Source organism: Phacochoerus africanus, chromosome 3 (assembly GCF_016906955.1).
Source record: "Phacochoerus africanus isolate WHEZ1 chromosome 3, ROS_Pafr_v1, whole genome shotgun sequence".
NCBI classification, from domain to species: domain Eukaryota; kingdom Metazoa; phylum Chordata; class Mammalia; order Artiodactyla; family Suidae; genus Phacochoerus; species Phacochoerus africanus.
Window position 1 is genome coordinate 196,529,982 of NC_062546.1, and position 14,992 is coordinate 196,544,973.

Genomic DNA, 14,992 nt, shown 5'->3' on the forward strand with positions numbered 1-14,992 from the left:
GACACCAATCTTGCTGACACCTTGATCTTGGACTTTTAGCCTCCAGAAGTGTGAGGGAATACGTTTCTGTTTCTGCTGAGCCACCCAGTCTGTGGTTTCCTTCCTTTCCTTTTTTTTTTTTTTTTTGGCTCTTTTAGGGCCCCATCCAGAGCATATAGAGGTTCCCAGACTCAGGGTTCAATCAGGGCTGCAGCTGCTGACCACAGCCACAGCCACAGCCATGCAGGATCCAAGCCCCACCTATGACCTACTCCACAGCTTGCAGCACTGCCAGATCCTTAACCCTCTGATCGAGGCCTGGGATCAAACCTGCATCCCCACGTATACGAGTGGGGTTTGTTACCACTGAGCCACGATGAGAACTCCTGTGATTTTTTTTTTTATGGCAGCCCTAACAGACTGATAGATTCTGAACGCCATGGAGATAGGGCAGAAAGCTACTTAAGAGGATGATTTTGGTGAGTCTCATGCTGACAAAAAACAAAAGTGGTAGGCTAAGGGGTTTTCTGGAAGGAATCAGCTACCACAGTTTTGAGCGATTACAGAGTTTTGTAATTTACATACATATTTTCCCCTCAGCTCGTGTGGAGATTAGCAACAAAATCTAAACGAAAATCCCCTTAAGTGTGCCCAACAAGTACTTATTGTGGACCTACTTTCTGTTCGGCAGTGCGCTCAGTACGATGGTGTAAAAGGTCTCTTCCTGGAGGTCCCCTTGTGGCTCAGTGGGTTACAAACCTGGCGAGTATCCATGAGGACGTAGGTTCGATCCCTGGCCTCACTCAGTGGGTGAAGGATCCAGCGTTGCCTGTGAGCTGTGGTGTAGGTCACAAAAGCGGCTCAGATCCTGTGTTGCTATGGCTGTGGTGTAGGCTGGTGGCTGTAGCTCCGATTGGACCGACTGGAACTTTCATAGGCTGTGGGTACAGCCCCATTAAAGAAAAAAGGTCTTTTTCTTCCCTAGAAAGGGTTCCACCTTCTCTCAAACATCAGGAATGGGGAGTCCTGGGGAGAAAGGAGGGAGATGGGAGGGCGGCTCTAGAAGGCGGGAAAGCTGGCTGAGGCCCAGCCGTGTAGGCCAGGGGGGAGGCGTAAGGAGGCCAGAAGTTGTGCTGCCAAAGGGCTGGGGAGATGCGGCCTCCCAGACCAACACCAAGAAGGGCCTTGGGAAGGGGGCAGAGAATGGTCGAAGCCAGTGCAGAGGCCCAAGGAAGTGCACCTAGGACCTATGAGGACCACAGGGAGGGCTGGGCGGGCCAGGAGGGGGCAGAGGACATTGAATAAAGAAGGGACTTGTCTCAGCAAGTTTCTCTCTCTCTCTCTCTCTCTCTTTTTTTTTTTTGTATTTTTGCCTTTTCTAGGGCCGCTTCTGCAGCATATGGAGGTTCCCAGGCTAGGGGTCTAATCAGGCCTACACCACAGCCACAGCAACACGGGATCCGAGCCGCGTCTTCGACCTACACCACAGCTCATGGCAATGCCGGATCCTTAACCCACTGAGCAAGGCAAGGGATCAAACCCACATCTCATGGTTCCTAGTTGGATTGTTAACCACTGAACCATGATGGGAACTCCCTCCGAGGCAAGTTTCTCTCTCTTTTTTTTTTTTTGTCTTTTTGCCATTTCTTGGGCCGCTCCTGCGGCATATGGAGGTTCCCAGGCTAGGGGTCTAAACGCAGCTATAGCCGCTGGCTTACGCCAGAGCCACAGCAGCGCAGGATCTGAGCCGCGTCTGCAACCTATACCACAGTTCCCGGCAATGCTAACCCACTGATCGTTAACCTACTGAGCAAGGGCAGGGATCGAACCTGCAACTTCATGGTTCCCAGTCGGATTCGTTAACCACTGCGCCACCACGGGAACTCCCGGCAAGTTTCTCTTGCTTAACAATCTTGCCTAGGGTAGAGCCTGCACTGATTTGTAACCTTACGCGGCAATACCATTGAGGCAAGAATCTAGAACTAGAAAAAAGCCAACCCGTTGCAGCCAGTCACTGTCTCCTTACCCACCTTCTCCCTCAAGAAGCGAGTTTGGTCGAAGATGCCAGGAAATGCACATAGCACTGATGAGCCGTTGGTAACCATGGAAATGAGGTTTGCTTCTGATAAAACAAAAGCTCATAGAAGTGAAAGGCACTTTCGGCAGATCCATTACCACGAGGTGTCCTGGGTAATGGCACTTTCATGCATCCATCAGGGCATAATGGTGCTTTTCCTGACCCTTTCCAAGTACGCTTTGCTCTCCGGGAGAAAAGGCTCCACTCCTTGCGTCTGCCCTGTCGACCAGGAAAGGAGGGGGCGAGCCGAGTAATTACTTTGGAATTGGCTTCCAAAGTGAAGAATCTCCGTTCTCATCGACGTCAAGAAACACCTAGCCTTTTGGCCCGGGGTGATTGAAACATCAATTGACTTGATAGATTTTTAAGATTCCTTCCAGCACTTTGATTTTTGTGCCCCTAATCTCCACAGAAAATGTTCACTGAAGCACAGACCTCACTTCTAATTTGATGTGATGCCAGTTCGTGAGATTATAGCTGATATTGGGCACCCAGCCTATGTGCCTTCTGTGACAGTGATTTTTTTTTTTCCTTTGGCCATGCCTGCAGGTGTTCTCGGGTCAGGGATTGAACCCTCAGCACCGCAGTAACCAGAGCCACAGCAGTGACAATGCCAGAATTGTAACCCACTAAGCTATCAGGGAACTCCATGATGGTGATTTTTTTTAAAACCCCAGACCTAGACACAGCCACTGTACTGAAATCAGTTTTAATGCATCTCCCCTCCTATCTGTTCAATCACAGGTAATCTTTAGATGGTGGAAGATCTCTCTGAGGAGTGAATATCGATCAGCAAAACCTGGAGAAACAAAAGAAACTCATGAAAACTTCCTGGAGAATTCACACCTTCAGGGTAGGGAAGGGGAGCCTCTTAGTACTTACGGCTAACATCTCTTTAGTTAGTGATAGATTCTGCCCGAGAAGTATCAAATCTCTCATCATTTGAAACACTGATATGTAATTATCAGATGTAATACAACAGTGGGTTCTTAAAAAACAGAAAACAGAAAATTGTGGCGTGCCCCTTGTGGCTCAGTGGAAATGCATATGACTAGGATCCATGAGGACACAGGTTTGATCCCTGGCCTTGCTCAGTGGGTTAAGGATCTGGTGTTGCTGAGAGCTGTGGTGTAGGTCGAAGACCTGGCTTGGATCCTGTGTTGCTGTGGCTGTGGTGTAGGCCAGCAGCTGTAGCTCCGATTAGACCCCTAGCCTGGGAACGTCAAAATGCCATAGGTGCGGCCCTAAAAAGACCAAAAAAAAAAAAAAAAAAGAGGGAGGAGGGGGATAGGGATACACCCAAACGGGCTTTTAAAATTTCAGTTTTCGGAATTCCCTGGTGGTTCAGTGGCTGAAGCACCCCAAGTTGTCACTGCCGTGGTATAGGTTCGATCCCTGACTGGGGAACTTCCTCCTGCTTTGGGCATGGCCAAAAATACAGCCTCCGTCAAGGTCTCAGATGATGCAGATCCATCATCTGAGGTGATTTGTTGGCTGTAACCTCATGGGAGACAGACCCTGAGCCAGAACCACCTGGTTAAGCCACTCCTAGGTACCTGAACCTCAGAACTGTGAGTTAATAAATGCTGGGTTTAAGCCTGTACATTTGGGGATCCTTTGTACAGATAACTAATAAACGAATGCTTCTCGCCAACACCAACCCTGGTCCCACCAATGACAACCTCTCTCCCAGATCATTGAACTAGCTTCTAACTGGTCTCACTCCTCCTGCCCTTGCCCCACAATCCTTTGTTCTTAGCACAGCAGCCAGAATCAGCCTTTAAAAACATACATTGGAGTTCCCGTTGTGGCGCAGTGGTTAACGAATCCGACTAGGAAACATGAGGTTGCGGGTTTGATCCCTGGCCTTGCTCAGTGGGTTAAGGATCCGGCGTTGCCGTGAGCTGTGGGGTAGGTCACAGACAAAGCTCGGATCCTGCGTTGCTGTGGTTCTGTCGTAGGCCGATTAGACCCCTAGCCTGGGAACCTCCATATACCACAGAAGCGGCCCTAGAAAAGGCAAAAATACAAAAAAAAAACCCCACAACAAACAAAAAACAAAAACAACAACAACAAAAAACATATTAAGTCTTGTTACCACTCTGTTTCAAATCCTCTGATGACTTCCTGTCTCGCCCAGGGTGAAAATCCGTCTTGCAGTGGGTGATTTTCAGCCCCACCCCCCACTCCCGCCCACCCTGCTTCAGGCACACGGACCCTCCCGGTGTCTCTTGTACAAACCAAGCAGACTCCTACCTCAGGGCCTTTGCACTTGCTCTTCCTCCTCCCCCTTTTTTCCCCCCCGTCATCACCCCAAGGTATATGGAAGTTCCAGGGCCAGGGGAGCAAATCCAAGCCCAAACTGCAGTCTCCACCACAGCTACAGCAATACTAGATCCTTAACCCACTTCACTGTAGCAGAAAGTCCCCTCATCCCTTTTCTTTCTTTCTTTTTTTTTCTCCATTTTCTTTCTTTTTTTTTTTTGGTGGGGGGGGCCATACCTGTGGCTTGTGGAGGTTCCCAGGCTAGGGGTCTAACCGGAGCTACAGCCGCTGGCTTACACTACAGCCATAGCACCTCCAGACCTGAACTGAGTCTTCGACCTACACCACAGTTCACCGCAACACTGGATCCTTAACACTGATCGAGGCCAGGGATAGAACCTGCAACCTCATGGTTCCTAGTTGGATTCATTTCCACTGCACCATGCGGGAACTCCCCTCATCTCTTTTCTGACTTTGACTCTCCTGCCTCCTTATTTCCTTTTGAGGACTCTTTTGATTATATTGGGCTTTCCCAGTTCACCCAGGATTATCTCCCTATCTTGAGATCTTTAATCACATCTGCAAAGTCCCTTTTGCCATTTAAGTTCAAAGGTTCTGAAGTTTAGGATAAGGAACATCTGGGGGGAAGGGTGGCAGCATTGTTCTGCCTACTGCGGTGATCCACGCACAACAACCTAAATTTTAAATTTGGGGAGATCCCTTGTGACTCAACTGGTTAAGGAGTTGTTCCTATAGCGGCTGTTGAGAGGGTTTATTCCTGCCCTGGGAACTTCTGAATGGCATGAGCGCAGCCAGGGGGTCCTAGCGTGGGGTCCAGAAAGATGTGGTTTCCTCCCATTGGCCTTGCCCAGTTACCTGTATCAGTGCTTGTCCAATAGGGGTCTGAGGGGTGTCAATGTCCCGGAAGTCGCATGGTTTCTTTGCCCTTCTCTTCCCATAAACTGAGTCACAGGGGCTTAGAGATAAATGTCCCTCCCTCTGGGTGTAGTAAACAAGGCCTGTGGGGATTGTTACTCCCTGAAGCCCTTAAGCCACAAATGTTAATCAATAGCCATATCAAAGAATGCATCAAAGCCCTGGCTCCTACACCGACTACCTGAGTTAGTATTCTGCCTCAACCTGAGCCAGGTCTTCGACCTACACCACAGCTCACGGCAATGCTGGATCCTTAACCCATGGAGCGAGGCCAGGGATTGAACCCACAACCTCATGGATCCTAGTCGGGTTCATTAACCGCTGAGCCGTGAAGAGAGCTCCTAAGTGGTGAGTTTTTTAAAAAAAATGTTTGCCATGGAGTTCAGCAGCTTGATGTGGGATCTCAGTTTCCAGACCAGGGATTGAGTCCGGGCCACAGCAGTGAAAGCGCCCTAACCACTAAACCACCAGGGAGCACCCGAGTGGATTCTTGAAAACCATTTGTAAGGCAATATTAACTAGACAAAGATGGTGCTGCTGGAATGTGGCCTCCGTCTCCCGTTGCCGAATAGAAACGAGACAGAGTTTTGGATGAAGGAGAAAAAGATAGCTTTATTGCTTTGCCAGGCAGAGGGCCACAGCTGGCTAAGGCCTTAAAGACTGTGCCCCCTTTGGAAGGGATAAAGAGGTGAATTCATAGTTTGGGGGGTGGAAAATAGGGCCACAGATAAGGATCGGGGTAGAGGCAAGCTTGCATTGTCTTTCAAAGCAGGTGTTTAGTGGCCCCAGGACTGGTTCTGGTGGCCCTCCTTCTTCCAGGAATGAGGACTGCTTCTTGCATTTTGGGGGGTTTTAGTTGTGCAGAAAGGCTCAAAGATATTGTTATGCCTTTTCCTTAAGGAGGAACTCGGTCCCTGTCCCAAGTCTGCACTGCTCCTTCCTGGTCTCTGCATCTCTTCCCTGATTAGCAACTGCCCTTTGGAACTCAGGGAAGGTCATGGTGGCTGAGGCTTATTCTCTAAAAACAAGAAATGGGGGACACCGAAAGCCTGGTGTGACTAGGAGCCCCACAAGGCCCTAGCTCGGTTACAGTGGTATTTCTGTTAACCCGCTGGAGTAGCACTTCCGAGTTGTAGGGCAAATGCCACCTACAACTCATTTCGAAATGAGAAGGAAGCGGGCAGGATACAATCTGACGTAGCTTGGAGTTCCTGTTGTGGCTCAGTGGGTTAAGAACCCAACATATTGTCCTTGAGGTTGTGGGTTCGATCCCTGGCTTTGCTCAGTGAGCTAAGGATCTGGTGTGGCTGCAAGCTGTGGCGTAGTTCGCAGATGTGGCTCACATGCTGTGGCTGTGGTGGAGGCTGGCAGCTGCAGCTCAGAGTCCACCCCTACCCTGGGACATTCCATGTGCCACAGGTGAGGTCCTAAAAAAAGAAAAAAATTAAAAAAGAAATAGCATAGCTGGTTAGAACCAAGTAGGTCCAGTATGTCATTGGACTCAACTTCCAGTGGAACTTATGACTCATTATACGCTCATCATAACGCATTACAGGCTAAGTGACATGCCCACAGGTGCCATGACAGCACCAAGGCTGACCTTAAAAGGCCAAAAAGTGAACAGTGGCCCAATTCTTGGAAACCCCCACCCTTTCCCCCCAAATAGTTGGAATAATCCTCCCACTCATTAGTCTGTGAAATTACCCAGCTCCTAAAAAACTCACCACCCCATATTTCGAGGCCTCTTCCCTTCTGCAATGGCCCACACTCAGTCTCTCTCAAGAAGTCCACTTCTTAGCTATCACTTTGCATCTGACTGAATCCCTTCCGCTCTGAGACATAAAGAACCTAAACTTCAGTAAGTCCCGAGACCAGGCACGTGGTTTTAATTAAACGACCGTGTGTTCAAGTCCTAACGTGAGTCTTGGCTGGGTTCAAGTCCCAATCTGAGTTGTGTGGTTTCAATTTGACCTGTACAATTATGCCAACTTTATAATTATGCCATTTCTGAAAGAATATTAAATTGAGAAATTTACATCATTTCAATGTTTGTTCGTAAAATGAAACTTCATTAATATTTTGCTGTCACTGGTTTTAATTTTGAGTCATGAAGAACTTACATAAAATGCCAATCTACACTCATAAATTGTTCACCCAAAAAGTGCTGTGTTAAATGTTAAAGTACTGCCTACCACCGTATCCATCCAACAGGATTTAGGAGTTTCCTTACACCCTTGCCATCGCTAATTAGATATTGTTACTCTTTTTTTTTTTTGTCTTTTTGCCATTTCTTGGGCCGCTCCTGCGGCATATGGAGGTTCCCAGGCTAGGGGTCCAGTTGGAGCTGGAGCCACCGGCCTACACCAGAGCCATTTATATTTTTTCTGTAATTTGTCTTTTTTTTTTTTGGTCTTTTTTTTTTTTTAGGGCTGCATATGGAAGTTCCCAGGCTAGGGGTCAAATAGGACCTGCAGCTGCCAGCCTACACCACAGCCACAGCAATAGCAACCTGGGATCTGAGCCGTGTTTGCAACCTACACCACAGCTCATGGCAACGCCGGATCCTCAACACACTGAGGGAGGCCAGGGATCAAACCCACATCCTCATGGATACTAGTCGGGTTTGTTACCGCTGAGCCACAATGGGAACTCATATAATTTGCCTGTTTGTACTCTCTGGCCATTTGTCTATGAAGTTTGAATTTTTTTTCTGATGCCTTTAAAAAAATAAATAGGAACAATCAGAAAATGAGCTATCAAAATATTTTTTTAGATTTTGTTTCAGGCAAAAATGTGCCCATAGCAACTCAATTGAAAGTGCTGATTCATGAATTGAGATTGAGTCCAACCTAAAAACAAGTTGTTTTCCAACTTATATCCATTTTAAAATTGGTTGTCCATTTTTAAGTTGGTTGCTTAGATCTTCAATGAGTTACAAGTGGTAGTTAGGTATTTAGGCCAATCCGCAAAAATCCCTGTGATAAAACCAAATGACTTCAACAACCCTATTTTCTGAACCAAATGGCAAAAAAGTTCTTCTTTTTTTTAATTTTTTTTATTTCTGCTATTGCATGCAAAAAGAAATGTGGGAAATATGGTTTAGATGTCAAAGAACTGAAATTCTCTTGGGCATTTAGGTGCTTTATGGAGAGAATGAGGCAATGTTTGAAATGGGGACTATAACAGAAAAATTGATAATATAAATAAATACTAATATCCTGAAATATTGGTCTGAGTTTTAGATTTTTTTTTTTGTCTTTTGTCCTTTTAGGGCCGCACCCACGGCATGTGGAGGTTCCCAGGCTAGGGGTCTAATCGGAGCTGTAGCTGCCGGCCTACACCACAGCCACAGCAACATGGGATCCCAGCCTCGTCTGAGACCTACACCACAGCTCATGGCAACGCTGGATCCTCAACCCACTGAGCAAGGCCAGGGATCGAACCCATAACCTCATGGTTCTTAGATTCGTTAACCACCGAGCCACAACAGGAACTCCTTGAATTTTAGATCTTACGAATATTGTTATACCAGGAACGAGAAAGTGGGAAAGAACAGTCCTAAGCTTCTTCCCAAAGCTGAGCCAACCCCATGCTGTAAACATTTTTTTTTTCTTTTTGCTTTTTAGGACCACGCCTGCAGCATATGGAGGTTCCCAGGCTAGGGGTCGAATCGGAGCTACAGCTGCAGGCCTGCACCACAGCCACAGCAATGCCGGATCCAAACTGCATCTGCAGCCTACACCACAGCTCATGGCAATACCAGATCCTTAACCCACTGAGCAAGGCCAGGGATTGAACCCGTAGCCTCATGGCTCCTAGTCAGATTCGTTTCCACTGCACCACGATGGGAACTCCCATAATCCATTTTCTTTAGGTTCTTTCTCGAGGCCCAATTCTCAACCTTTGACCTGAGACTTGATTTTCTCAGGCTTAACTATCACCTCTTGGGCCACGCTTCTCTCTGTTCTCTCTGGTCAGCTATTCCTCTTCTTCAGCCTAGATCTCTAGAATTTCGACCGATCCAGGGTTGGGTTCTATGGGTGGAGAGTGAGGTGGGAGGAAGCGAGAGGCAGAAGCACGGGAACCAGTCTCTGGGCTACAGAGCAGGAAAGACAGATCTAAGTAAGGCTCTCATGTCTTATCATTTTTTTTGTTAACTAATTTTTGAGATATTAAAAAATGCACATAATAAAAGTTAAATCACTTAAAAAAGTTATAGGATAAAAATAAGTCTCTCTCTGACCCCATCTTCCCAGTTCCCATGACAACCATCATTAAGTTTCATACACATCCTTCCAGAAATGGCCAATGCATATATACAAAATATGGTAATGCAGAAAGAATCTTATGGGAGTTCCCATTGTGGCTCAGCGGTAACAAACCCATCTAGGATCCATGAGGACTTGGGTTCGATCCCTGGCCTTGCTCAGTGGGTTAAGGATCCAGCATTTCCTTGAGCTTGTGGTGTAGGTTGCAGATGAAGCTTGGCTCTGGCTCTGTGGCTATGGCCAGCGGCTATAACTCCAATTTGACACCTAGCCTGGGAACCTCCATGGGTATGGCTCCCCAAAGCAAAAAAAGCAAAAAAGGAAGAATCTTATATGTTACACCCCCTTTTTTCTTTTTCTTTCTTTTTTTTTTTTTTTTTTTTTTTTTGGCCATGCCTGAGGCATGCAGAAGTTCCCAGGCCAGGGATCAAACTTGAGCCACAACAATGACAATGCAGAATCCTTAGTTGCTAGACCACCAGGGAACTCCCAGTTACAATTTTTCTTCTTTTATTTGGCTGTACCCAGGGCACGTGAACATTTCTGGGCCAGGGATCGAATCCAAGTTGCAGCTGTAACCTATGTCACAGCTGCTACAGTGCCAGATTCTTAACACACTGCTCTGGGCCAGGGATTGAACACACACCTCAGCTGTGTCTGAGAACTACACCACAGCTCACGGCAACACCGGATCCTTAACCCACTGAAGGAGGCTAGGGATCGAACCCGCAACCTCATGGTTCCTAGTTGGATTCGTTAACCACTGAGCCAAGACGGGAACTCCCTCTGCATATGAGTTTTAAGATCAGCTAGTAAATCTATGTAAAAATCACTGCTCAATTTTTAATTGAAAATGGATTGAATTTTTAGGTTTTTTAAGAGAAGAGCTGCCATCCTATAGTCTTCCAGAGTGTGGTGTATGGTATTTCTCTCTATTTATCGAGATTTAATGTTTTTTTCAATGTCTTGTATATCTTTTGTCCAAATTCTTCCCAAGCACCTTATAATTTTTTGCAGCTAAGAATAGAAACTTAGGAGCTCCCACGGAGTTCCCATTGTGGCTCAGCAGTTAATGAACCCGACTAGCATCCATGAAGACGCTGGTTTGATCCCTGGCCTCGCTCAGTGGGTTAAGGATTCGGCATTGCCATGAGCTGTGGTGCAGGTCATAGATGAGGCTTGGATCTGGCGTTGCTGTGGCTGTGGCAGAGGCCATCGGCTTCAGCTCTGATTGGACCCCTGGCCTGGGAATTTCCATATGCCACGAGTGAGGTCCTAAAAAGACAAAGAGACAAAGAAAGAGAGAAAGAAAGAAAGAAAGAGAGAGAGAGAGAGAGAGAGAAAGAAAGGAAGGAAGGAAGGAAGGAAAGGAAGAAACTTAGGCGCTCCCGTTGTGGCTCAGTGGTAACGAGCCTGACTGGTATCCATAAGGACATAGATTCGATCCCTGGCTTCACTCAATGGGTTAAGGATCCAGCATTACTGTGAGCTGTGGTGTAGTTCTCAGACACAGCTAGGATCTGGCGTGGCTGTGTCTGTGGTGTAGGCTGGCAGCTATAGCTCAGAGTGGACCCCTAGCCCGGGAATCTCCATATGCCACTGGTGCGGCCATAAAAAGACAAAACAACAACAACAACAACAACAACAACAAAATTGAGCTATGACAGGAACTCTGTCATAATTTTGAATTAATTATTACTGGTATATGAAGGAATGATACGGATCATTTCTCAGTAAAATTCCTGACTTTTAGATCATCTGCTCTTGTAGTAATGGCAGTTTTTTCCTTGCTTTTTAATCCTGATCCCTTTTTTGTCTTCCTTTTTTTTAAAACTCCAAAACAATGATGAAAAGAAATGGTGAGTGTAGACATTCTGGTCTTATGCCTGACATTAAAGGCCACATAAGGTCACAATTAAGAGATGTGCTATGGAGACAACTGCTCAGTTCAATCCTAGTTATCACTGTGTGACTTTGGGCAAACCACTTACCCTCTCTGTTCTTTGTCCCACTCTTACAGCCCCCATCTCATAGAGTTTTTGTGAGGTTCAAAGGACTATGTGTATATATGATACACACTGTATATATACATATTAGAGCAGTACATGGCAAATATTGAATGCTATACAAGCCTATACATTATTATTGCTACCATTATTAGGATTTTGGTAACTAGCCTATGTCTTTGGTAACTCCTATGGCATATAGAGGTTCTCAGGGGTCGAATTGGAGCTGTAGCTGCTGGCCTACACCACAGCCACAGCAATGCGGGATCCTTAACCCACTGAGCAAGGCCAGGGATTGAACCTGCGTTCTCATGGATGCTAGTCAGATTCATTTCTGCTGAGCCACGACGGGAACTCCAAGATATTCCCTTTTATTACATTTTCTTAAGAGTTCTTATTCATAAATAGGTGTAAGAATTACGTGCAATAATTCTTTTGCATTGTTGAGATGATCATTTTTTCCCAGGTTATCTGTTAATATGGTGAATGATATTCACCATATAGCTTTTAAAGTTATTCCATCTTGGGAGTTCCCATCGTGGTGCAGTTGTTAATGAATCTGACTAGGAACTATGAGGTTGTGGGTTCGATCCCTGGCCTTGCTCAGTGGGTTAAGGATCTGGCGTTGTCGTGAGCTGTGGTGTAGGTCTCAGACTCGGCTCGGATCCCGAGTTGCTGTGGCTGTGGCATAGGCCAGTGGCTACAGCTCCAATTCGACCCCTGGGAACCTCCATATGCTGTGGGAGCCACCCTAGAAAAGGCAAAAAGACAAATAAATAATAAATAAATAAATAAAAAATAAAGTTATTTTATCTTGGATCATCCCAGGATTAACTCTACTGCTCACAATTTAGGTCTTTATAATATGTTGATAGATTCAATTTCCTAATACGTTATTTAGAATTTTTGCCATGTATGTTCCAGAATATTGTTTTGTATGCAATTTTCCTTTTGCCTATCATCATTGCTAGTTAGAGAAATGTTGTAATTTGAACTGAGAGTTTCCTTCTATTTCTCTTTTTTGGAACAAATAGTATTAAGATCTGGACTGTCTGTACTTAGAGAGTTTATAAAGCTAACCTGGAGATCAGTGTAGACCTGAAGCTTTACTTGAGGTTTTCTTTTTCAAATCAGCTGATTCAATTTATTTACTGGTTCTAGTCTCTCAGGTCTTCTATTTCTTTCTCTTTTTTTAATTTTTGGTTGCACTTGTGGCATGTGGAAATTCCCAGGCCGGGGATTGAACCTGAGCCAGAGCAGTGACAATGCCATATCCTTAACTACTAGTTCCAGCAGGGAACTCCTGTATCGCCTTTTTTTTTCTTTTTTTTGGTGGGCCATAGACTGAATCCAAGCCACGGCTGTGACCTATGCCACACGTGTGGCAACACCAGACCCTTACTTGCTGTGCTGTGCCAAGGATTGAACCTATACCTCAGCAGCCACCAGAGCTGCTGCAGAGACAACAGCAGGATTCTTAACACCTACTACACCACAGCAGGAATTCCTGTAGCATCCTTTTTTTTTTTTTTTTTTTTTTTAAGTGCCGCATCTGTGGCAGATGGAGGTTCCCAGGCTAGGGGTCTGATCAGAGCTACAGCTGTCAGCCCAAGCCACAGCCGCAGCAACGCAAGATCCGAGCCGTGTCTGCGACCTACACCACAGCCCACAGCAACGCTGGATCCTTAACCCACTGAGTGAGGCCAGGGATCGACCCCAAAACCTCATGGTTCCTAGTTGGATTCCTTTCGGCTGTGCCACAATGGGAACCCCTGTAGCATCATTTTTTGAGCATGTGTGTGTGTTATTTATCTGAGTGTATTTTAGTTAGCGTGATCAATTCATTTATATTTACTGTGATTACTAACATGCCTGTAATTTCCATTATCTTATTTGGTGCTTTCATCTTATTATGCCTTTTCTTTGCTTTTTATTCTGGGTTCCATGCCCTCTTTTTTATTTTCTTCCCTTTCCTTCCCTTCTCTGTCCTTCTCCCTCTCCCCCTCTCACTCTTTTTTGGCTGCCAAATGCACTGGCTTGATGTGGGATCTTAGTTCCCAGACCAGGGATCGATCCTGGGCTGAGTGGTGAAAGCCCAAAGTCCTAACCACTAGACCACCAGGGAACTCCCTATTGTCTTTATTCCATTTTTTTTCCCCCCTTCGGACAGAAACTACATTTCCCTCCCTACCTCACAGATGTGGCCACGTGACCCAGTGTTGCTAGGTAGGATGGGAGCTGAAGGTCTTTCATAGAGCTTCCTAGAAAGTGCCTTCAGAAAGGGTACACTCAGGAGTTCCCACTGTGGCACATGGAACATGCCGTGGATGTGGCCCTAAAAAGCAAAAAAAAAGAAAGAAAGGGTGGACTTAGCTTCCAAGTTTTTTTTCTTTTTTCTTTTCTAGGGTTGCACCCACGGCATATGGAGGTTTCCAGGCTAGGGGTTGAATCAGAGCTACAGCTGCCAGCCTACACCACAGCCACAGCAACATGGGATCTGAGCCATGTCTGCAATTTACACCACAGCTCACGGCAACTCCAGATCCTTAACCCACTGCTAGAGGCCAGGGATCGAACCCGTGTCCCCATGGATGCTGGTCGGGTTCGTTAACCACTGAGCCACCACGACGGGAACTGCATGCACATTTTCATTCCTTATCCTACCCCCTTAGCTACTGGATGGTGGTTGTGATGCCTGGAGAACAGGGAGGGTGAGAGCCACAGCCTAAGAATGTGAAAAAAAAAAAAAAAGAATGTGAAGTAGAGAGATAAAAGAACCTGGGATATTAGTGGCATAACTCCTGCCCCAGCCCCTAGAGTCTACCTTCAGACTCTGCGTGAGAAAAAGAGAAATGACTGTTTGTTCAGCCACCCTAAATTTTTTCCATTTTGTTCAACCGTGAACCAATCTCTATGTGATTACAGAGCAACTATTTCGGAGTTATCCTTATACATTTTTCTTTTTTCCCTTTTTTCTCTTTCCTTCCTTTCTTTCTCCTTCCCTCCTTTCTACCCCCCACCTGCCCCCTGCCCCCGCCCCACTGCCTCATCGGTGTCCCTTAAAATTTTAGCAAGTTTAACTTGACTTATAAAAATCCAACATTTATCAGTATTTCTATCTGCCTCTTGAACATAAGGGCTTTAGAATGTTTACATTCTAAACCTCAACCTTATATAATTATTGAGTGGTGTTTTTTTGTTTTTTAATCTTTTTTTTTTTTTTTTTTAGGGCCACGCTAGCGGCATATGGAGGCTCCCAGGGGTCGAATTGGAGCTGCAGCCGCTGGCCTACACCACAGCCACAGCAACGCAGGATCTGAGCCTTGTCTCTGACTTACACCACAGCTCACTGCAACACCAGATACTTAACCCATTGACTGAGGCCAGGGATCAAACCTTCGTCCTCCTGGATACCAGTCAGATTCATTTCTGCTGAGTCATCACTGGTGTTCTGATTTGCT

General features: G+C 46.1%; 1 protein-coding gene across 1 annotated transcript in view; it reads left to right on the forward strand.

Annotated features, from left to right (window-relative positions):
* The window catches only part of LOC125123622 (F-box only protein 36-like), a 48,783-nt gene that overhangs the window by 14,473 nt on the left and 19,318 nt on the right, over positions 1 to 14,992 (forward strand). Inside the window, exon 2 of the mRNA XM_047773704.1 lies at positions 2,801 to 2,909. Within this exon, the coding sequence (XP_047629660.1) occupies positions 2,801 to 2,909 (109 nt within the window). The remainder of the gene's footprint in view (positions 1 to 2,800; positions 2,910 to 14,992) is intronic.